Source organism: Cervus elaphus, chromosome 7 (genome assembly GCF_910594005.1).
Source record: "Cervus elaphus chromosome 7, mCerEla1.1, whole genome shotgun sequence".
NCBI classification, from domain to species: Eukaryota; Metazoa; Chordata; class Mammalia; order Artiodactyla; family Cervidae; genus Cervus; species Cervus elaphus.
The window spans coordinates 25,503,636-25,527,016 of NC_057821.1; the positions used below are offsets into that span (position 1 = coordinate 25,503,636).

The 23,381-nt window shown below is 43.5% G+C and overlaps 1 protein-coding gene across 1 annotated transcript; it reads right to left on the minus strand.

Annotated features, from left to right (window-relative positions):
- Positions 1-542: 542 nt before the first annotated feature.
- On the minus strand, positions 543-21,519 carry LOC122697195 (glutathione S-transferase A2-like). The gene is made up of 7 exons (XM_043907727.1): positions 21,388-21,519; positions 15,247-15,360; positions 8,737-8,788; positions 7,802-7,934; positions 4,951-5,092; positions 2,414-2,545; positions 543-1,780 (listed from the first exon to the last, which is right to left on the minus strand). The coding sequence occupies exons 2-7, from the start codon at positions 15,331-15,333 to the stop codon at positions 1,658-1,660; spliced, it is 669 nt and encodes a 222-aa protein (XP_043763662.1). The 5' UTR covers positions 15,334-15,360; positions 21,388-21,519; the 3' UTR covers positions 543-1,657.
- Positions 21,520-23,381: the final 1,862 nt, after the last annotated feature.

Consider the following 23,381-nt stretch of genomic DNA (forward strand, 5'->3'; position numbering starts at 1 on the left):
CATTTTAGAAAAATATTTTGATGTCAGTGGAGAACAGACCAGAGTGGGGGTGGGGGGGAGGACAGTCAGGGAACCCGTGTGTCTGTCAGCTCTGGCCCCGCCCCTTCCCCGTTGTGGGGTCGGGGGTGAGGGTGAGGCAGGCGGGGAGCTCACTCCAGGAAGAAGAGAATCCGATACCCCAAAGGCCAGGTTTCCTGGGGAGTGTTCACCGCAGGCCCCACGTGTGACCAGAACCAGAATCACTCCCAATCCAGGCTCCCTGGCTCCGTGAGAGGCCGGGGCAGTGACATCATATATATTCATTCATATCAAATTCAGACATGTCACCTGTGTCATAGAGATCAGATCTGGGGTACCCCGTCAAATGGGGGTGAGGCCCCTGTGCAGGGCCCCACAGAACTTCCTGCAGCAGAGCTGTGGTGAGCAGGCAGCCACAGTAGGGTCCCCTGAGCAGAGTTTGGATCCACTGGGTTCTTATTATTTCCCCACCTCCCCGAACACTGGAGAGCCCACAGTAGAAAAAAATAGCAGTTCAAAATGCGTAAGAAAAGATATTTTTATTATCAGAAGGAAAATGTCTCTCAAAGAAATTTTTTAAAAATGTCTTTTTGCCATTGCCAGTGATAAAAGAAATGTTTACATATTGAGATATAGAAAAGTCATTCTGACTTATACGTGAGTCAACTTGAATTTTATGCCAACTCAAATACTTGTCTGTGGCCGATCAAACATACAGTCTATTTCTGGTTTAGTTATTAGAGAAAAGAGCATTTTGACCAGAAGGAAAGGCAGTCCATGTTAAAAATAAAGATTAAGGGACTTAGGTGGTGGTCCAGTTGTTAGGACTCCATGATTGCATTGCAGGGGGCACAGGTTTGATCCCTGGTCAAGGAACTAAGATCCTGTATCCTGCAAGCAGAAGTGGGGGGATTGGGGGGGAGTGGGGAGATTAAACGCCTTCCTTCCTGGGACGCCAGTGCTGGTCCTCCTTCCGTGATAAGCGTCCTGTGCCAGCTGCCAAGGCCATGCTGACTGTACATGTGCTGATCTGTGTGGGGTTTTTTTTTCAATCTTGAAGAAATGTATCCCTGACTCATTTAATGTCCTTTGTTCTGAAAAAGATATACAAAACTGTGCTGCAAACCATATATGTCCAGAACAAGCTGCTCAGAGTAATCTGGGAAGGTATCTTTCTGGCTAGTCCTCAGTTTGCTCAAGTAAAGCTCTTGCCTGTTCTTATTATTATTTATTGATTGTTTTCATTGACGCCAGAAAAATAGCTCTTTCCTGTGGAAACCTAAGAATGTCAGATTATGAATTTCTACACTTGATTCTTTGATAAGCTGTGTGACAGATGTTATATCATAATTCTTACCAAAAAAATCAAGGGGATGACATAATCTATATTTCCCTTTTGTATTTAATTTTTAATTCCAAAAAAGAGATGTGCTAGAAAGAGATGGAAAATCTGATTTTATATTCGATTCTAAAGAGTAACTAAATCTGCTCATTGGAGCTTTATTATTTAATGGCCACTAAAACTTTGGAATAGTTTATTAGTCTCACAACACCCAGGGTCTACGCTTAGATAAAAACTTCATTGCCAGAAGTTTCATAAGTTTGGTCCTCAATGTTCTGGGTGGCCCCACTGACTTTATTAAAACTTGAAAATCCTTCTGGCTTGTTCAAGAGTTTTCTCAGTCCCCGGAGGCTTCCTCTGGCTGCCAGGCTGCAGAAACTTCTTCACGGCCGGGAGATTGCTGACTCTGGTTTTCAGGCCCTGCAATGCACAAGAGCTCAGCTCAGAGTGCAGCTAAAGACCACCCCCGTCATTGACACAAGCCAGCAGGGACTCTGAGACCCTCCCAGACAAGGGCCAGCTGCGGCCCCTCCATCAGCACCAGGAGGAGACTGGACATGGACATCCAGTGAGCCAGGAAGATGACAGCCCAAAGCGTTTTCCCCAGAGATGTCTTAGTGTAAGACTCCATTCAGCGTCCTGATCTTCCTACACATCAGTCTTGCAGGTTCACCCTCAAGTGCAGTGTGAGGAAGAGAAAAGTGTCAGATATAAGCACAGATTAAGCTCCAGGTATCAAGACAAGAAGAGATAGGAGATGGGGCTGGAACTGAAGACAGAAAACATGAAAGGTAATGGGTGACGTCAGTCAGAACCAATCTGCCCTCAGAGAGAGAGAGAGAGACGGGGAGAGACAAATCAACGTGTGAGAGAAGGAATAGGAACTGAGGGGAAGAAATGATACGGTGGGGACCCTAGCATTGCGGTCCCAGTGTTCAGAGAACAGATTCTGAGGTGGGAGGTGTGGGAACACCCCCACCCCTACCCCTACCCCTCCACCACCACCCCATCCCTCCCACCCACTCCCCCGTCCAAGGCCGTGGGAGAGCTCACCTTCAGCAGAGGGAAGTTGGCCAAAAGGCTGGAGTCCAGCTCTTCCACATAGTAGAGCAGTTCAACCAGGTGGATGTCAGCCTTGCTCAGCTTGTTGCCCACCAGGTAGTCTTGTCCGTGGCTCTTTAGCACCTGGTGAACAGAAGGGTCAGATGAGGAATGCAGGTCCAGACAGCCCGGGCCCTGCTCCTCCCCTGCCCCCCACCCAGCCCCACTTCCCCTTCTGGCCCTCACTGGGCGGGTGGGAACCCCAGACCTTCTGCTCCCCCCGGCTCAGTGAGATGGGCCAGTTGAGTCCCTGCTGTTCCCTCCTCATCCCCAGTGGAAGTCAGACCACCATTTCCTTTTCCTGTTCCCATCTCGCTGTGGCTGCCTTACTTCTCCCACTGAGCCAAGGCCTTAGCACATTCTGCACTGTGTTTTTGTTGACCCCACACCCTCAGGTGTGCAGCCCTGAACTTCACAACATGACCCTTCATCCATCTCTCTCTTGCCTCTCTCTCTTCTCTTTCTCTCTCTCTGTCCCTCTCATCTTTCTCCCTTGGGCAGTGACCCCAACTTCTTAACAACCTTCTTCTACCCTGAGCAAACTATTTCTACATTTGTCTTCTTTCCTGCTTCCTGATTTCTGGGTCTCTCTCTGGGACCTGAAATAAACCTGGGTCAACTTGAAGTCCCTTCTCCCTGACTGCTAACTTGCACTATGTTACAATTCACATGCTACAATGTCTGGGGGTGAACTTCACTGATGACTTAACTCACTCTGTTATATAGTCAAAATTATGTGTTTGATTGACAGAAGAGGAATGGAGAGATAATCCATATGATAATGGAAACCAAAGCTTAATTCTGGTATCCACATGGTAGGTTCGTATGAGTTCATTTTATACATTTTAAACTTTTCTGCATGTATGATGTTTCATAATAATATGTTAGGGAAATATATTATATTTATTAAAATATTCCAGCAATATGAAAATCATAATGTATAAAGAGAAAAATGCATACAGCACCACTAACTAATGTAATAACATTTTGGCAAATACACTTTCAGATTATATATACACGCAGAAGCATGGAGGGTTTCCCAGGTGGCTCAGTGGTAAAGAATCTGCCTGCAATGCAGGAGACCAGGGTTTGATCCCTGGGTTGGGAAGATCCCCTGGGGAAGGAAATAGCAACCCACCCCAGTATTCTTGCCTGGGAAATCTCATGGACAGGGAAGCCTAGTGGTCTACAGACCATGAGGGCACAAAGAGTTGGATATGACTGAGCAACTAAAAGCAAAAACAAAGCAAAAAATATAAAAGCATGGACAAATGGATAATCATTTGGAAAAGCCATCAAAACATATTTTGTAAAATATAATTTTTACTTATGCTATCAGGGGGCCCTTTGTTTTCAAAGTACCCTCTGTTCGTCAGTGCTCATGCTCAGTTTTGTCCAGCTCTTTGTGACCTCATGGACTGTAGCCTGCCAGGTCCCTCTGTACATGGTATTTTCCAGGCAAGAATACTGGAGTGGATTGCTATTTCCTCCTCTAGGAGAATCTTCTCAACCCATAAATCAAAGCACAGGTGAACTCAAACTGCAATCATCAAAGAGCTTATCATCTCGTGAATGTTGCATAAACTCCCAGCACCTCAAGGGCCGGGAGGGTGTGCTTTCCGATCACTATTTAATTCTTTGCTCCTTGAATATGGCCGGATAAGCAAGCAATGAATTAACATTTGCTGAATAAATGAAAGAATGATCCTATGCTCTGTGTTAATCTTTATCTATGTATGTCACCCTCCTGAATCTCTTAAAATCATTTTTTCTCTAGGTTAACCATTTTTGTTTAGCATGATTTCAGGTAATTTTGATCTTGAAATGCTCTCCTCTCACCATCAAGAAGAAACATTAACTAAGATATATACTAGGCGTAATGATGGAACATTATTTCCTTGGTTTTGTATGACCTTCTTCAAAAGTCTGAGAACCATGTCCCCAAAAATTTGTGATTATTTTCTCCTGAACATCTTTTCCTCTGTCTCTTCCTCCCTAGTACTGCCCCCATCTCTGTTGAGAAATATCTCATCCATCCCAGAAATGCTTCCACATTCTCCTGACAGGCAGCTCCTCTCATGTCTCCCTGCTCATGGTACCAGAATATTTTCTGATGTATTGCTGACATCATGCTCTTCTTGGATCAAAGCCCCTGCACCGTGTTCTCCAGAATCCATCTACTCCAGGCTCCAGTGTGGCTCTCAGAACTTCCACAGTCCAAGCTCTAAGTAAAACCATGAAATTCCATTGAACAGAGAATTTCAGATTGGGTCTGAGTCAATAGAAATTATGCTGAAAAATGACAATGTGTGTAAAACTGGTACAATTCTCCCTCAGAGTCAACTTTTAGAAAATGCCATGAGCATCAGGATGCTGCATTAGTATTCAGGAAGGTTCACAGAAGTGAAGGTCGATGCCCCAGCAATGCCAGGCACTATGTTCCTTTGTCCTCTCATCTCAGTGTCAAAACCACTAAACAGTCCACTTACTTTTTCAAATGCAGGGAGATAACGGTTTGTTGTCCTTTCTCGGATCAGGGTCAACTTGGCATTTTTTTGATCAGGTGGGCACAGGGGCAAAAGCAGGATCATTTCACTCAAGTCTGCCACACCCTCTGTGTACATATCAATCCTGAAAGATAGAATGACCAAATTGCCAAATGTCCCCTGCCTTAGACTTTCTAGTTTAAGAATAGATTGGAATGGGGCATCAAAAGATGGTAAAGTAATTTTCCACTGGGTACATTTTTCTAAGCCAGTAATGGAGTTAGGATTTTTATTAATTTTAATATTTCACCCTAGAACAAGCCATTAAGGTAGACATAGCTAATATTTTGGTTATATGCATGATCAAATATAGGGACAAAGCATAGTGGGGACCCATTCATAGGGGTAAAAGAGAAATGGTTAAATCCCTGCAGGTAACCTCTGAGACCATCTGAGATGGTTTGCCGTCTCTGCTGTGATATAATCTATGCACAGTTAGTGTGATTTTTTTGTTTTGTTTTTGTTCCAAAAGGATTTCCTACAAGAGTTGTTTTTTTGGTAATAAAAGCTATATTGAAATACATTCACATAGCATTACTTTCATCCTTTAAATGGTACTATTCAGTAGTTTTTAGTACATTCTGAAATCATTACCATGTTCTAATTCCAGAATTTTTTTTTATCGTTTTACCCAAAAGGAAATCCAGTACCCTTGACAGTCACTCCCCATTTCCTCAGCATTATAGCCTCAGGCAACCACTCAACTATTATTTCTATTTCTATGGATTTGAATGTCAGGACATTTAATATATTTGGAATCACACAATATGTAGCCTTTTGTGTCTGGTGTTTTTCATTCAGTACTTTTCAGAGTTCATCCATGTTGTCACATACATCAGTACTTTACGTGCTAAGTCACTTCAGTCGTCTCTGACTCTTTACGACCCTATGGACTGGAGCCTACCTGGCTCCTCTGTCCATGGAATTCTCCAGGCAAGAATACTGGAGTGGGTTACTGTGGCCTACTCCACTTTACTGCTGTTCATGGCTAAAAATATTCCATTATAGGGGTGTATCATTCTTTGTTCATCCATTCATCAGTTGTTGGATATTTTGTTTGTTTCCACTTTTTGAATATTATGAACACTGTGCACTTCTGTGTTCAAGTTCGAGTGTGGATGTGTTTTGGGTTTTTTTTTCACTATGAAGTTTATTGTGGGTAACTTATAAACAGGCAAGAAAGACAGTGCAGACAGTGGTCCACAGACGATTACAGCTGCACTTCGTGCTGCCAAAAGGGCTCTAGGGGAATTTAAAGGGGTCAGCGGAGAAGGCAGTGGCACCCACTCCAGTGCTCTTGCCTGGAAAATCCCAGGGACAGAGGAGCCTGGCAGGCTGCAGTCCATGGGGTCGCAAAGAGTCTGACACGACTGAGCGACTTCACTTTCACTTTTCACTTTCATGCACTGGAGAAGGAAATGGCAACCCACTCCAGTGTTCTTGCCTGGAGAATCCCAGGGATGGGGGAGCCTGGTGAGCTGCCGTCTTTGGGGTCGCACAGAGTCGGACACGACTGAAGCGACTTAGCAGCAGCAGCAGCAAAGGGGTCAAAACTAAAATTAGAATCTGACTACCAAGTGAGAAGCAAGTCTACACTGAAGGAACTGGTGGTTTTTCCTTCCCTAGGGGTCTCATGACCATTAACCTTCTGTGTCAACAAAATACATTCTTGCAGTTTTCTTATCAGATGAAGGCAAGGGTAAAAACTGATGGGGAACTTATCCAGCTGGGGCACATTCTTCTTTGGGAGGCTGAAGTGCAATATGCAGAAAGATGAGGGTGTAGGATTGGTGGCCTAAAGATGGGAGGGAGGACAAAATGGAATCAGTATGGTCCAGCCATACATCCTCGCAAATAATCCAATGGAGCTGAAGACTAGGTTTCAGATAAAATATTAAATAGCAGGATGTTAATGAAAGTGTCTGAAGCCATGAGCTGTTTAGTGATGAACCTGCGATGGGAGTGCTGGCCATTCCGCCCCAGAGCCTGTGTTCTTGACCACAGCATTGTGCTATCATGTTGCTACCTACTGACACGCATCATGCTGAACTTGAATTGTGAAATGTGAATGTGTTTTTTACTCTCTTGGGTGTATACCTAGGAGTGGAATTGCTGAGTCATATGGTAACTCTTTAACTTTTTGAGTAACTGCCAACAGTTCTTTACATGATTTCAGTATCAATCAGGTTGTCCTATTGCAACAGAGAGGATTTCCCCCAGTTTTGCTTGAATTGAATAAATCTGGCTGCTTCAGACTTATATTAAAATGTTCCAGATAACTCTGGTGTCTTGAGTTATCCCCTTTGTTATCCACTTTGTTATCCCCTGTCAAGTGACCGGTCCACTAAGAGGACTGATAAATTAAGCTCCTGGTTATCATTCTAAAATTTCTGGAACTTAAGAATCAATTCCTTTAGATCTTCTTCTTCTCAGACTTTATCCTCTAGACACTCAGACATTTTGTCCCTGTCTCTAGCTGTTGGCGGGTGTCTAGTCTGAGCCCCTGGAATCATGGTTCCACCTTCCTCCCGGCTTTATAGTTCACCCATGTTTGGAATCCTCCATCACTGTGCTATACCCATGGACCACAATTTCTTACATAAGCTCTTGATTCCACTCCAAGTTTATTCTTTTCTCATCTTCATAGGTCCCTGCTGTACTAGACCTCAGTTACACCATTAAGGTCTGTAGCTGTTGTTGGTCATGATCCCCATGAACATATCCTAATCGCTCAGGGAAACACCTAGGATTGTTCCTACTTATCACGCATGAAAGAACAGAAAAAATACCGTACAGGGCTCTCTCCTTCATATCTTTCCCATAGAGATCATATTTGGTGGCAATGTAGTTGAGAATGGCTCTGGTCTGTACCAGCTTCATCCCATCAATTTCAACCATTGGTACTTGCTGGAACACTAAACTCCCATCTTTTGAAAGGAGAAAAGAAGAGAGAAATATTGGATGAATTACACCCTTTTAGGATGAAAATAAAAATGTTGACATAACTGAAGATATAAAATGAAATACTAAAATGACCTGGAACACTTAAGCAGCGTGACATTTTGTTTTTGGCTCCCCATAGTCCTTTTCCTGCTCAATCTTTTACTTTTTTAACCCATTATTTCATTTATCTTTTTATTTGCCATTCAGATACATGGGAGATTCCTTCTAATTCTATTTGTCTTTAGGGATATTTTAGAAAGAAGTTGGAAGAGGCTGCAATAGGGCCACCACCCAGTTGCCAATATAAATGAGAAGTTCTAAATAAGTCTCACATCATATAAGGCAGATTTTGAGAGATTTCTATATGCAGGTCCCCTTTCCTGCTCACTGAGTCTGCAATATTGCTAGACTTGTCAAACTTGCCAGAAAAAAAGGGCTCATGGCAATTTCTGGGCCTCGCTTTCCCCTCTTCTCTCTGATGCATGGGTTTTCCTGACCTTGGGTGGGAGGGCTGTGGCATCCTGAACTGATACGGTCACTCATGATGCAGAAAAGCAGAAAGAGCCCAGTAAGGGCATTCACAGGGCACTGGGGATGCTTCCTTTAGCAAATACTAGAGTTCTAGCCCTTCCTAGTCCCAAGTGAGCTGCAAGACCTTCTCAAGGAGCCATATCCTTACCTTTAACCACATTTCTTCCTCTCCTCTGACCCCATTCCTACCTTGCACACACAAGGCCTTGTTGGTATTTAAACCTCAACTTATGGCTGAAGAATTCAGTTTCTTACCATGTCTTAACTTATCCAAATCTTCTGAACTTTCTAAAAGTTTCTCTTCAAACTGGAAAACAGAAACAGTCGATGAGTTTTTGTTATTTCATTCTCTAGCATTGCTGAACTCGCCTGGCCTCTGTCTGCTGCCCACTATGGAGACTATAGGATTTCCAAGTTCAGCAGGGTGCACAGAGGACAATGATCAAGGTTATTTGGAGATTTAGACTAGAGGCATCAAGATAAAACTGTGGGTTGCAGCAAGTAACTGCTTATTTTGCAGGTTAATTCACCTCTACCCTGTCCCCACCTCTGTCAGTGATTAGGTAATGATTTGGGGGGAGGGGAATGTCACTGGAGGGAAGGGACAGGGAAATTCTTCTAGTTATGGAGTTTTAATGTCTCTGGAAAGCCTTTCTCTCCCTGTGAAATCAGGACAGGAATTTGGGGTGTCCCCAGCATGGGGTTTCCATTGGGCCACTGACTCCCAAGATGCTGCAACCAGGGACCTCTGCTGTATATTACCTCCCTCCATTCAAATTTTTATTTTAAACAAGGGTCTTGATGATGAAAAGTTTGAGAATTGGGGGGTTTCTAACTGGGGCTTCCTTGGTAGCTCAGACAGTAAAGAATTTGCCTGCAATGCAGGAAGCCTGGTTTCGATCCCTGCGTCAGAAAGACTCCCTGGAGAAGGAAATGGTAACCCACTCCAGTATTCTTGCCTAGAGAATTCCATGGACAGAGGAGCCTGGTAGGGTACAGTCCATGGGGTCGCAAAGAGTCAGACTGAACAGAGTGACTAACACTTTCACTTTTACCTTCAACTGACTCAGTGAAACATTTTATTGTGGATCTACATGATTCCATAGGGTTAGACCACACAGATAGTGAGGTGTGTGGGCAACAATTTGCAAAGTGCCCAGTTCAAGACAACATGAGGGGTGGTGAGTGGTCACTATGGGAAGGGGTCAGAGGGAGGATGGGACTCGTTGGTGGGCTGTTGCTCATGAGGCTGAGGGAGATGAATGGGGTTGTGAGGATCAGCCTCTGGGCCCAGAGAACCCAGAAGTCCTGACTAGTGACCTCTGGTCAGCCTTGCCCCACATCCTCCTCCTTCGGGCTGGGCTGGACAAGAGGAAGTCTGGATGCTCTCAGCATCTCCTCCTCTTCACCCTCCTGTGCTGAACTCATCCTTTCCAGAGACTCTGAACACATCCTTGAACCAAGGCTGGACCACAGCAAAAACTATTGGTTGTTGATTTATAGAAAATAAACAACCTAGAATGGTTCAATTTGTTTTTCTGTGTACTTGTTTCTTCACACACTTGAGAACGGATCAAGCTAATGTCTGGCAATCAAGAAAGTGTAATCTGAGGCTCCTTTGTAATCTGAGGCCAATACTTTGGCCACCTGATGCAAAGAACTGACTCCTTGGAAAAGACCCTGATGCTGGGAAAGATTGAGGGCAGGAGGAGAAGAGAATGACAGAAGATGAGACGGCTGGATGGCATCACCGACTCAATGGACACGAATTTGAGTAAGCTCCGGGAGTTGGTGATGGGCAGGAAGCCTGGCGTGCTGCAGTCCATGGGGTCACAAGGAGTCGGACACAACTGAGTGACTGAACTGAATGAATTGAACTGAATCTGAGGCTCAGGTAAATATGTTAGGAGGCTAAGGGAGCACACTAGAGCTTCCTTTGCAGGACACTGCCTCACCTGAGACCCTCCTTTACTGCTTGCTCTCCCCTAAGGGGTCAAATCTCCAGAGTTTCTCCATGATTCTGAGGTAAGTGATTGATGGGCCTCTGGGCTGGACTGCTGGTTTTTGCTAAGTGGAATAAAGCTGATGCCTTGTTTTCACTCAAACACCAAGGACAGAGCCTTTGTCCTTGAAGCTGAGCTCTGCTGGAATGAAGATAAAGTGGCCACTCCTGGGGTCAAGGAAGACTTCCCTGTCTGCACATCCACAGTAAGTCTCCTCGGGGTCAAAAACGGAGAGGTTGCCTCCCCATAATAAGTATGGACATGTGCCCACAGGCATCTGCAGTGGGATTCATCTTAGCCAAAAGGTGCACGCGTCCCGGGGAGGGTCCTAGGACCAGGTAGATGTGGAAAAAGAAACAAGCTAACTGGCCAAAGGTAAGCAAAGATCTGGAAGGACTGTCTTATATAAGTGATTTAATTCACTCCTTTTCTACGCTTCTCCTGATTAGAGAGGACACCTATACATTTTCTTTCTAGGTGTGTGTTTCTGCCTTGCTTCTGTCTTAAATAACTGCTTCTCCATGTGCTCTCCCATACGCTGTGCTCCCATAAACCTTGCACCTGTTTTTACAGTTTTCGCCTCCTTGAAACATTCTTGCTTTCAAACAGGGAAAAGAGCTGCAGCTACTTTGCTTTTAGCCTCTAGCCCCTGGTGGTCTAGTGATTAGTATTCCTGGTTCAGTTCCTGGGCAGGGAACAAAGATCTCTTTTCAGTACTGTAGTCTCTCCGAGATCCTTTGGTGAGAAACCCAGGAGTTCAAGGTGAACTGCAGATGTCGCTGAAACTATTGGCTGGAGACTCCTGACTTTCACTCTCTCTTCCGCGGTGCTGGGATTTTCTTTCCCGCCTTACTTGCCCAGCAAGGTTTCTTTTTTACCTAATTCTTTAAAATCCTCTTGGGGAAAGACTAGCTGAAGTCTTGCTGCTGCCAAGCCCATACTTGTCAGTGTCAGGTGAAACCCTCAGGTCCTGACGGCTGTGGCACTTTCCACTGTAGCCGATTCCAGTTCCTCCAGGAGTTCCCCCTCACTCCAGGCCTTGGCAGCGCCTAGGCTGGGACAGACTACTTACTGAGCAGGCCAGTTCCAATCAGCCTGCATCCTGGGCAGTATCTGTCATCTATAAAGCTTAAGGGAAAACCTGCAACCACTCTGTGCTGGTCCACACGTCCTCTCCAGGTACAAAAGGAGGACACCTTGCTCAAGGTCAAGGACAATTGGTGACTGCTGCTTAAAAATCAGTGGGGGATAGAGGATGCCCCAAACCCTGTCAAGGAATAAGGTCAAAGTAAATTCAGGGGACACTCTGAATCCCCTTCAGGTGTCTCCTAAATGTATCGAGGATGGTGGATTACGTAGCTAGAAGCGGTCTCTGTTCTGGGTTGCAGGTTATTCAATATAGGAGGATCCATTTCTAAGCCAGAAGAAACACCTCTGGAGTGTATCCTTAAGAACTAGCAAGTTTTTACTGAAAGAGTGCCTGGCCTTTATGTAAATGGGGGGATGAGGAAAATGGCCCGAAAATGAGTCTCTTACAATTTGATTTTTGTTGCCACAGGGTGAGATAACGGACTGTTTCCTTATGTTCAAGTCTTCAAGGCCTTTTATCATAATCCTGCTCTATGTGGCTACTATAATGAGAAAAAAACTCTCCTAACATTCTAAACGATCTCCTAACTTCTCCCAACTCTCAGGGGGGAACCAAGCTTCTCCCACTCCTACATGGTCCCTTACTTCTCCAGGTCTTTCTAATCAAGCTAAGACTCCTACCTCCCCAGAAGAATAAACCTTTCTGGGACATTTTTATCAGCTAGTCTGCCTCTATTATTAAGACAAATTTGACACTATTTGATCTATATTTTAGCTATGAAACTATGACTACAAAAAAAAAAGGGAAGATGATTTTTCTTGACAGTATGACCACAAAATTTGTTAAAACAAGACTTTTTTTTTTTTAATTGCCAAACTAGCTCTTTTAGCATGTGCAATTAGAAAAGCTAACTTGCTGAAATACTTTTTTTTTTTTTCTTCAGAATTCTGACCCTGAGAGAATAAAAATATGCCTAGGAAAAAGCTACATCAACTCTTATCATGTCCTTGAGATTCAAACACAGCCCACTTTGCTTGAGACTTTGGCCTTGGGTTAAGTAGAACATCAAGCCAAGGCGGGGGACGGGGGGAGGCGGCGGGAAAGGAGGCAAAAAGACATTTTAAATCTCAAGGAGAAAACTATGAGATCTCTGTCTGGATTTATGTGTGTCAGGTAAATGAAAAAAAAAGACTGTCTCCTGATATTTATGGGAATCTCAAACTATTTTGAAAACCTCTAGAAGAGAGAAATCCAGCTGGGCAAATCTGATAGCAGGCCTTTGGCATGGATTTCTTGGCTTTGAAAGCCTTTTAAGAATTTAGTCTGAGACTCTTTCTGAGGAGTTACACCAGCATCAGGATTAAATACCTTACATAGTCAATGGACCAAACATTTTATTTTTAAAAATCTATTATTATTATTTTTAATGTTTATCTTTAATTTTTAAATTTATTTATTTAACTTTTGGTTGTGCTGGATCTTTGTTGCTACACATGGGCATTCTCTAATTGCAGCAAGCAGGGGCTACTTTTTGTGAGGTTATGCAGGCTTTTCATTGCAGGGTGTTCTCACGTTGTGGAGCACAGGTTTTAGGGTGCACGGGCTTTAGTAGTTGAGGCTCACAGGCTCAGTAGTTGTGGCACATGGGCTTAGTTGCTCCGCGGCATATGAGAGCTTCCCGGACCAGGGATCGAACCCGTGTCCTTTGCATTAGCAAGCCGATTCTTATTCCACCAGGGAAGTCCTGGATATCTTTATTCTTAATATTTATTTTTATTTATTTATTTGTTTGGCTGTGCCAGGTCTTATTTGCAGCATGTGGGATCTTTAATTGCAGCACTGGACCACCAGGGAAGTCATCAAATTTATTTTAAAAACAAATTCGTCTTGGCTGTGTTTGGTAAAAATGAGGGTAATTTTAGAAAAAATTCTTTCACTAAATATGAAATCCTTAAGTCATGTCTGACTCTGCGACACTGTGGACCGTAGCATCAGGGTCTTTTCCAATAGTACCAGGTGGCGCTAGTGGTAAAGAACCTGCCTGCCAATGTAAGAGACAGAGGAGATGCTGGTTCGATCCCTGGGTTGGGAAGATTCCCTGGAGGAGGGCCTGGCAACCCACTCCAGTATTCTTGCCTGGAGAATCCCTTGGATAGAGGAGCCTGGTGGGCATTGTCCATAGGGTTTCAAAGAGTCGTACATGACTGAAACGACTTAGCATTCATGCATGGCCTCTAGAGTTATCACTGAGAAAAACACTTGTTCAATTCTTTGAGACCCCATGGGTTGCAGCACACCAGGCTCCTCTGTCCTTCACTGTATCCCGGAGTTTGCTCAAACTCATGTCCATTGAGTCGATGATGCCATCCAACCATCTCATCATCTGTTGCCCACTTCTCCCCCTGCCTTGGTAGGTGGTTTGTTTACCACTATCACCATCAACAGAGTCCTACATTTGCTCCTGGGAATGTGGTGTTTTAACTCTATAAGATGCTTGGGGGTGCTCCTGGATGCTCCCATCCCTCCCTTAATCACCCACTTACTTATTTGCATCCTCACTAGAGTGCAAGCTGCCTGAGGGCAGTTCTGTGTCTGTCGCATTCATTTTTTTATCCCCAGAACTTAGTACAGAGCCTGGCACAAAAGTGAAAGTGCACGTGGTTCAGTCATATCTGACTCTTTGCAACCCGATGGACTATACAGTCCATGGAGTTCTCCAGGCCAGAATTCTGGAGTGGGTAGGGGTCCCTTCTCCAGGGGATCTTCCCAACCCAGGGATTGAACCCGGGTCTCCCACACTTCAGGCAGATTCTCTACCAGCTGAGCCACCAGGGAAGCCCAAGAATACTAGAATGGGTAGCCTATCCCTTCTCCAGCAGATCTTCCTGACCCAGAAACTGAACCGGGGTCTCCTGCATTGTAGGCAGATTCTTTACCAGCTGAGCTACCAGGGAAGCTCTAAAGTGCTCCCACCCAAAATTATTGCTGAGTGAATATATTAAATCTTATCAAGTGGTTTATTACAGTTGGCTCATTCCCATATTTCTGATTATATCTTAACCTTAATTTCATTTATTTTTTTGATATTACATACAGTTTCTCTTTTATTGTGGGAATTTCTAGCATGTACAAAAATTAAATGTACAGTGTTTCTCATATCCTTCAACAGCATCAATAATTATCAAACTCAAGCCTGTCCTGTGTCGTGTATATGCCCATCCACATTCCCCTTTATGTAAAAATGGAGCAGATTCTAGCTATCATATCATGTCACCCTTGTATACTTCATGCACCCATGTATACTTTAGGTGTAAAAATTACACCTAAAATATTAACAATCATTCTTTAATAACATATTCAATCAGCAATCAAGTTTCTACTTGAATGTGTCATAAATAATATTTACGGTTTGTTGAAATGAAATCCAAGTAAGTTTCATGCAGTTGGACTAGTTGATGTGTCTTTTGCTTCTTTTCAAATAAAAAAGAATGTTTCTATGCTCTTCCATGGGCAGGATTATTTACATATTCATTTGGTCAGATCAGTCCATTTCTTAATGTGCAGCTATTTTTATGCAACGCAAAATCATGCTCAGCTCCTTTAATGCGGAGGTCTGGCTCCTGTGAGAAAGTGCTTTGGTAGTCAACAGCGATCTAAGTTAAGAGGACCTACCTCCACTCCAGCTGCAGCCAGGAGCCACCGGATGGCCTCCATCCTGCCTCGGGCATCGAAATAGTGGAGCTTGGGCTTCCCCGCCATGATAGCAGCTCCTCACTTCCCGTGAACCTGGATGAATCAGACCACAGAGGCAAACTGCACTTTACAACGTCCAGTCCCTTTGAACAGAAGGGGTAGCGCCTGCCTTTTTCATGGCAGCATTGGAAGAACCGTGTGGTTCTTCCTTGGTCCACATTCTCACCTAGCAATGGGTGTCATTGTGAAATTGCACCAAACCAAGTCTCAGATTGCGTCTGTCCAACCTCAGAAGACTTAAATAGAGCAGGGGGTTAATCTCGCTCAGCTGTCACCTGGGACTGTGAGGGGACTTGAAACCAGGAAACTCCCCTGACAGAGAAGAGCAGGGAGCCAAGTTGGTCCTTGACTGGCAGATGGTTTTGTTCAAAAGCATTAACTGTGGCTGAATCCTGCCCTGACTGTCCCTAAACCTTCTAAATTCTCTCCACAGAAGACAAAACTCATTCCTTTTTTTCTTATTGGAAGTCTATATGTTTTTCACTGCTGGATGAATTTTACTTTACGATCTAGAGAAAGAGATGCTAGTGCTCTACCTTTATAGTACATGGAAAGGAACTAACGTAGGTTTAGTGTCTACCACATAGTGGGCATTTTCTCGCTTTTATCCTCATTTCACCTTCACAAAAATTACTCGAGGGAAATTCTGACTGGTCTAAAGTAAGTGGTGAACCTATCCAATTGCACCAGGTTTTTTAAACTGTTTTAAAAAGTTGGGATATATTTGCTTTCCAATGTGTTGGTTTCTGCTGTACAACATCTTGAATCAGCTATTTACATACACATATATCCTCTCTCTCTTGAGCTTCCCTCCCACCTCACCCCCATCCCACCCCTCTAGGTCATCACAGACACCAGGCGGACTTCCCTGTGCTATACAACAGCATCCCACTAGCTATCTATTTCACATGTGGTAGTATGCATATGTCAGTGCTACTCTCTAAACTTGTCCCACCATCCCCTTCCCCTCCTGTGTCCACAGGTCTGTTCTCTACATCGGTGTCTCTATTTCTGCCCTGCAAATAGGTTCATTGGTACCATTTTTCTAGATTCCATATATGTTCATTAATATATGTTTGTTTTTCTCCTTCTTACTTCACTCTGTATGAAAGACTACAAATGACCCAATTGCATTCCTTTTTATGGCTGAGTAATATCCCATTGTATATATGTACCACACCTTCTTTATCTATTCATCCATCAACGAATGTTTAGGTTGCTTCCAAGTCCTGTCTCTTGTAAATAGTGCTGCAGTGAACATGGGGGTACATGTGCCTTTTGAAATTATGGTTTTCTCAGGGTGTATACCTACCAATGGTATTGCAGAGTCATATGGTAGTTTTAATTTTAGTTTTTTTAAGGAAACTCCATTCTGTTCTCTATAGTGGTTGTATGAAGGCACTTTCATTTGACGTCAGTATCTTGGGATTTTGCTATACCAGTGTGTGCCAATGATGGATTGTGGCCCACTGTGAATTGTGAAATTAACACAGCAGGTTCTGACTAGTGTTTTTCAACTGCAATATAACAGTAAATACTAGGGTGTACCACATATAGTTATAGTAAGCACTTTTTGCTAAAACTCATTTAAATTACAAAACCATGTACAACTCCCCTTGTCTTTGTCCTTGAAAGAAACTGCTGACTCAAGAGTTAATGACTGGGAAATGTGAAGATGTGAGAACAAAGAATAGCTGTTGGGCTGGGGGACTGGTAACAATTTAGGCTATAAATCTGCTACATAACAGAATCACCCAACTCACAGTTCCCTGAAAGATATAGATAAAGGCCTGACACGTGTTCCTAAATTGGTTTTACAAGTTGGTTTTACAAGATCCCCTCCAGATGAAAATTGCTGACCGCAGAACATAGACCCTAGACTGGTTGAAACCAGAAGATTGATGATGCTTGAAACTTCACCTTGATGCCAACCAATCTGAGAACCCATGAGCTGATCACATCCTGCTCCCTGAACACTATAAATCTCCTCACTACCCCATCCAGGGTGGGTCACAGTCTTGAGGGCATTAGCAGTAGAACTACTCTTTTCTACTTCCTCCAAAACTCTGTCTCTGCATTGGCACCAATGAACAGAGGATGAGTTTTGGCAACAGCTGCATTTATGTCATGTGAGTGTCTGTAACAGCGAAGCCAAACCTGCCTCCAGCCTGGATCTATTCTTTTAGCTCTAACCTTTGTGCTCTGTAGCCTTCGCTGAGTCATGCTGGCTCTGCACCTTTTGTAAAAGAATGCTACCTGTGGCCTGAAATACATAGGATAGCTCATTTTCAAAGTCTTTTCCTTCATATAAAGATAAAAATCTTTTCTTCCATATAAGGATAAAACAGTTGCAGAACAAAGAATAACATTTGCCTTGTTGGAGGTTTCTAGAAACATTATGATCAGACCTATGTGGACGGTTGGAAGAACAAAGAATTCACATCCTATATCATTATGAGTCTGGCTGGCAACAAGAAATTTGCAACCACCAGCCACCCCACCCTCCCCTTTTAGTATAAGCTTGAATTCTAACACAGGTTAGATGGTTCTTTGGGACTCTAGTCCACCATCTTTTCAGTCTGCTGTCTCTCCCAATAAAATCCCAGGCCTTGCCTCAACACCTCATCTCTCTATTGAATGGATGGCTGTGTGGCGAGCAGTATGAACCAGGACCCAGTAATGTGTCAGTATGTGATTGTGTGGTCTGGGTTGTTGTAAAATGTAAGAGACACTTGTGACTGGGACCAGCCAAAGAAGTCTGGTAGATGTTGCTCTAGTCTAAGGTGTCTGCACTAGTGACATTTGGGACTGGATCCTTCTTTGTTGTCCTGTCATCGGAGGACAGTTACTTAGCATCATCCCCAGGAGTTGCCAGAAGCATAGTGCCCCTGTCCCCAGCATGGCTGGGTGAGTTTAGCAGTGGTCTTGGGTAAGTTTTATCAGTGATGACAGCACAGAAGCACAGGAGTTATTAAAAAGCAAGAATTTGATTGCTTAGACTTAGGGAGGGACAATTTCAGTCCCATATTTAGTCAACAGACCTCTGGCCAAAAAAAATTTTTTAAGATTTTGTGGTTGTTGAATCTTTAACACAGAAGCCCCTGCACAATAGTTATGTTTCAAAAAAGGCATGTGAAACTGGTACCCTGTAACTTACAAGGCCCATAAGGTAGAAACAAAATGATATGCCAAGAATACCAGCTTACGTAGCAGAGTACCAGAGATCTACAGATAGGAAGACAACTTGATGACAGCCTCTCCAGCTGAGCACTGCCTACTCACACTGATGGCCTAGGATGACTGACAGTCAACTTTAGAAGTCACATGCTGAAAATATACCATGCCTTCACAGAGAACTGTTAAAACGTACATTGAAACTTACATTTACTGTACACTAACCATTTCTGAGGGTCCGGCCCACTGCCCCCCCCCCACCCCGGCCCCCATCCACTTGCTTCTTACTCCTAAGATAAATATGCCACTCAAAACGTATCAGGAAGACAGATCTTAGCATTGCTTCCTGTCTCCTTGCTTAGCTGCCCTGCTATAAAGCCTTTTTTTTTTTTTTTTGCAAAAGACCATTGCCCCAGTATTTGGTCTTTCTCTTGGAACAAGGAGCTCACTTGCTTGGTTACAAAACTTGAATTTTTTGTCAAAATAGTTTAAACATTCCAGAAGACCTTTATTTATTTGTGTATCTATTTTCTTCATGGACACCTTGTTTTTGGTTGACACATGATATATTTCTTCTTTTTAACAAATTTCCTTCAGGCTTCCTCCCCTAAGACCCCTTGAGCAGTTTCAGGTATCAAGAGACAATGGCTGGTTGGAAACAAGATAGGAGCCTGATGTGGAATCTGCTTTTAAAGGGTTTAAATTTAGTTAGAAGAAAAGGTTTGTCGACAACCTACCATGCACAAAGAGCCCCACGGTGACTTCATTTCAATTTGGTTCTGAACCAAGGATCATGATTCTAGACGTCAAGCAAGTCAGAGCAAGCGGAGTGGCACAGGCTGCTGTGCCCTGCCCGGGTCGTTTCTACCTTCACAGCAGGATCATCCAGGCTGTGACTGTCCCATCCCTCCCTACCCTACACTAGGGATGCTCCTCATTTTTGTCTAAAACCTGTTCATAGACGTTACAAGTGCTTGTTCTTCATTTCTGTTTCCAAATCTTCTCCCATGGGCTTATTTTAATTTTTTTCCTGTGAATTCTGTTTTGCCCTGGAAGCTCCAAACTCACTGTGATTTTGCAGGATCTTTGAGATTCTGAGGTTTCTGTGTATGAGACCTTTGTTCTCTTCTTTTTAAGTTGGCATTTCTGCTGACTCCCATTATACTGCATCCTACCTACTGGGGGGCTTCCCTCGTGGCTCAGATGGTAAAGCGCCTGCCTACAATGTGGGAGACCCGGGTTTGATCCCTGGGTCAGAAAAATCCCCTGGAGAAGGAAATGGCAACCCACTCCAGTACTCTTGCCTGAAAAAGTCCATGGGAAGGAGAGCCTGGCAGGCTACAGTCCATGGGGTCACAAAGAGTCGGACATGACTGAGCGATTTCACTTTCACCTAGTGGTGTCATGTACCTTTTAGAAACCAGCTCTCTGCGCCATTGATGTATCTAGATCTTCCCTCAAGACTTCTCAAGTTATAGAGCTAGAAGTCAGCTAGCCACTCCTTTAAGTGTGAATTAATACACTGTACCCCAGAGAGAGCATGTGTTGGCCAGCTATCTAGTTAGTGATGAAGTCTGGATTAGATTTAGTCCTCCTGACAGACAGACTAGTTTCTTCCTATTGTATCTATTTTGTTATTGAATTTTCACAGCCTGCAGAGATTACAGTTTCTGTGCCCCCACTAACCTGTGAGCTCTTAGGAAGTAGTAACATCATCATAGTCTTTAACACAAGACATTGCTCAAAGTTTAACACACCTTCCGTGTAACGTGGCATGATCAGACAGCCCAAGAGCCACACATGTGTTCTTTAGCATTTCCCTTAGAGGACTTGCAATTTTGCAATTTAGTAGTTTAGAACAATTAAATAATAAACTGGGATCATGATCATAAAGTAATCAATTCTGCTTATAAAACCCAACATTACACTGTTTAAACACAACTATCAAAACAGTAGAACTCTCCCACATACTGAAAACATAATGACTGTGCAAAAAAACTGGGCAAGTGCTTCAGCAGGGTAGCCCAGGAGAATATTTAACTTGGCAAATAGACAGAATCTGTAAATTATCTGTTGGGCTGGAAACAGGGCAGTTCAAGAGAAGGGCATTATTTTCTTGAATTGCCTAAGAAATAAATCCACAGGCACTTGCCTTGCTATCCAAATAGCCCTATGCATTTAGATTCACTTGCAATTTTGAATCTTTTCTTCATAAGAAACCATGCCCAGGCTTTGGTCCCCAAAATACTGAACATGAAGAAGGAGGTGGAGGTGGAGAAAAAGAAGGGAAAGTAGCAGGCTATTCTGTGCTCAGTCACAAAGTAACTCATACAAACAACAAGCTCATGGTGGTAAAATCAGCTTTGGAGGTGCAAATTTAGATTCTGACCCACCGCCATTGACGACTGACTTCCCAACAGAAGCTGCCAGTACAAATGACATGCAACCACTCACATATATTTTCTCCTCATCACTCAAGTGGGATTCCCCAAATGTGTGATTTCTGCCAAATTCCAGTCCAGCATAATTGTGTGATTTCCATATGAATCACACTGATACACCATCTAGTCTAGAGAAGGCAACTCTAACATAAGCTCACAGATCCCTCCCGGCACTGACATGGTTGCATTTTCAAATTGTTCTTAGTAACATTCTTATTTTCCCCAAACCATCTAATTCTCTGCCCTCACTTTCTAAATTCTTGATTATTGTTTTCCTCTAAAGACACGTCCTTGAGGAACTAATAAACAACACTTGAATCATCTCCTTAGCACACCAAGAAAAGGCAATAATGCCAGGTACCCACATAAAATAACACATTGAAATATATTTTCCTCCTGAAACAGAAATGAGAAACTATATGAAGATGATAAGGTCAGTACCAACCTGATAAAAGTCCTGCTGCCTCTCTGCTCAGCTCCTCGATGCCAGTCCTTGGGTGTATGCTAGATGCTTTAACAATTTAACAACCAGCCCCTGCTTCGGAGGCGGGGGGGTGGGTCCAATAGGGAATAGCCCCACACAGTTGACCAGGCTGGTAGAACATTCCGTACACGCTACAAAGAAAATGATAAATCAACAATGTTCTGTTTCAAGGTGATCCATAAATGCACACACAGAGATTCCAGATTTATTTGGCTGTCCAGCAGACCAGTGGGGACCATGCTTTCATGAAATGGGATGCCAAGTTTATGGCAGATGGAAGAATCTTGGAGGGAGAGGGAGAGAGAGTGTGTCATAAGAGGGTGGTGGCAGAAATGAGGATATGGTGGTAAAATTAACTACATGAGGAATGGTGTTGCAACCCCAGTTGTATATACCCCCAAATAATCTTTCCGGTTTGTCCTTGCTCTGGGTGGGAGGGCTCAACTGCATCACCTGGGTCATTTTCATACCATTCTCTTCTTGACTGCACCTGGGCTTTTCTCTCTAGCCCCAGGGCCTTTGCACATACAGTTTCTTCTGCTTGGAATGCTCAATTTCTGTGTGTCCTCTAACATATTAATTTTTTTGTTTGTTTGTTTCTGAAGTTTTTGTAAACATCCCGCTATAGTTGATTTACAATGTCATATTAGTTTCAAGTGTACAGTATAGTGGTTCTATATTTTTATAGGTTATACCCCGTTTAAAGTAATTATTATCATATCACGATTTCAACATTATGTGTTTAATATTTGCTTTCCCCCTGTGAACTGTGAACTCCTTGAGGACAAGACTGCCAAGGACTCACAGCTGACTACAGTGCCTGGCACATGAAAGGGACTTCATCAATATACATAAAATTCATCTTTTTCTTTTTGTGGCCTTGCCTCGCAGCTTATGGAATTTTAGTTCTCTGAATAGGGATTAAACCTGGACCCTTAGCAGTGAGAGCTCGGAATGCTAACCACTGGAGCACCAGGGAATTCCAATCATTTATCTTTTCCTAATGGAAAATTTCTAACATATATAAATGTAGAAAAGAGTTATAAGGAGCCTTAACATACCCATCACCTTGCTTCAACAACTGTTAGCAATAGTTTGATGCAAATTGCAGGTTTCATTTTTATTTAATCAACACATAACCTAATATGTATCATTTAAGCTTTGGGGAAATTACTTACATTACAGAAAAATTGCAGAAGTGGTACAGAGTTTCCAAATACCCTTTACCCAGTCTCCTCTGATGTTAAATCTCACCTGACCACAGGACTGTTCACGGCGCAGCCCAGGGAGCGCAGCAGGGCCATGCCCATACCACGAGTTCACAGATAGCAAGAGAGGCCAGTGGCTTTCAGGATTGTTAGAGACTTACTGGGCTCTGGGGGAGGCCCAGAGGGGCACCCAGCTCTCCCTGGGTAGCACTAAGGTGAGGAGCTAAGTGCCATCAGGTGGGAACAATTGGCCAGGAAGGAAGCAAAGGTGAACTAGAGCACAGATCTGTGTCACTCACGGGATGAAGCAGGTTCGTGTCACCTCCCATCCCTAGAACCAGCCCCAAGGCAAGCAACTTGTGGAGCCCTATACCAAAGTCACAGGGGTAAAGCCTTGTACCAAGGCTACAGATATGGAGCCCTGCACCAAGGTCATCTCTAGAACTGATGGAGCCCCATAGCCACCATTACCATGAGCCTCCCTGATCCAAACTGGCCAGCTCCCTGACTGCATTTTAGGTAAAAAAAAAAAAAATACCCTCCCTATAGCACCTAACCAATCACCTAAAGCCACCCTTCCACCATGAATTTTCTTTGTCTTGAAGCTATAAAAATTGGCTGCTGTTTTTGTTCAGTCCTTAAGTCATGTCCAACTCTTCGAGCCCATGGACTGCAGCATGCCAGTCTTCTCTGTCCTTCACTGTATCCCGAAGTTTGCTCAAATTCCTGTCCATTAAGTTGGTTATG

What these genes read in the sequence shown, in the direction of transcription:
- LOC122697195 (XM_043907727.1), bottom strand. Translation starts at nt 15,333, where the DNA reads ATGGCGGGGAAGCCCAAGCTCCACTATTTCGATGCCCGAGGCAGGATG. An exon ending in GATATGAAGGAGAGAGCCCT is followed by an intron (nt 5,093 to 7,801) that starts GTACGGTATTTT and finishes TCTATCTTTCAG; the next exon opens with GATTGATATGTACACAGAGG. An exon ending in CCAACTTCCCTCTGCTGAAG is followed by an intron (nt 1,781 to 2,413) that starts GTGAGCTCTCCC and finishes TGTGCATTGCAG; the next exon opens with GGCCTGAAAACCAGAGTCAG.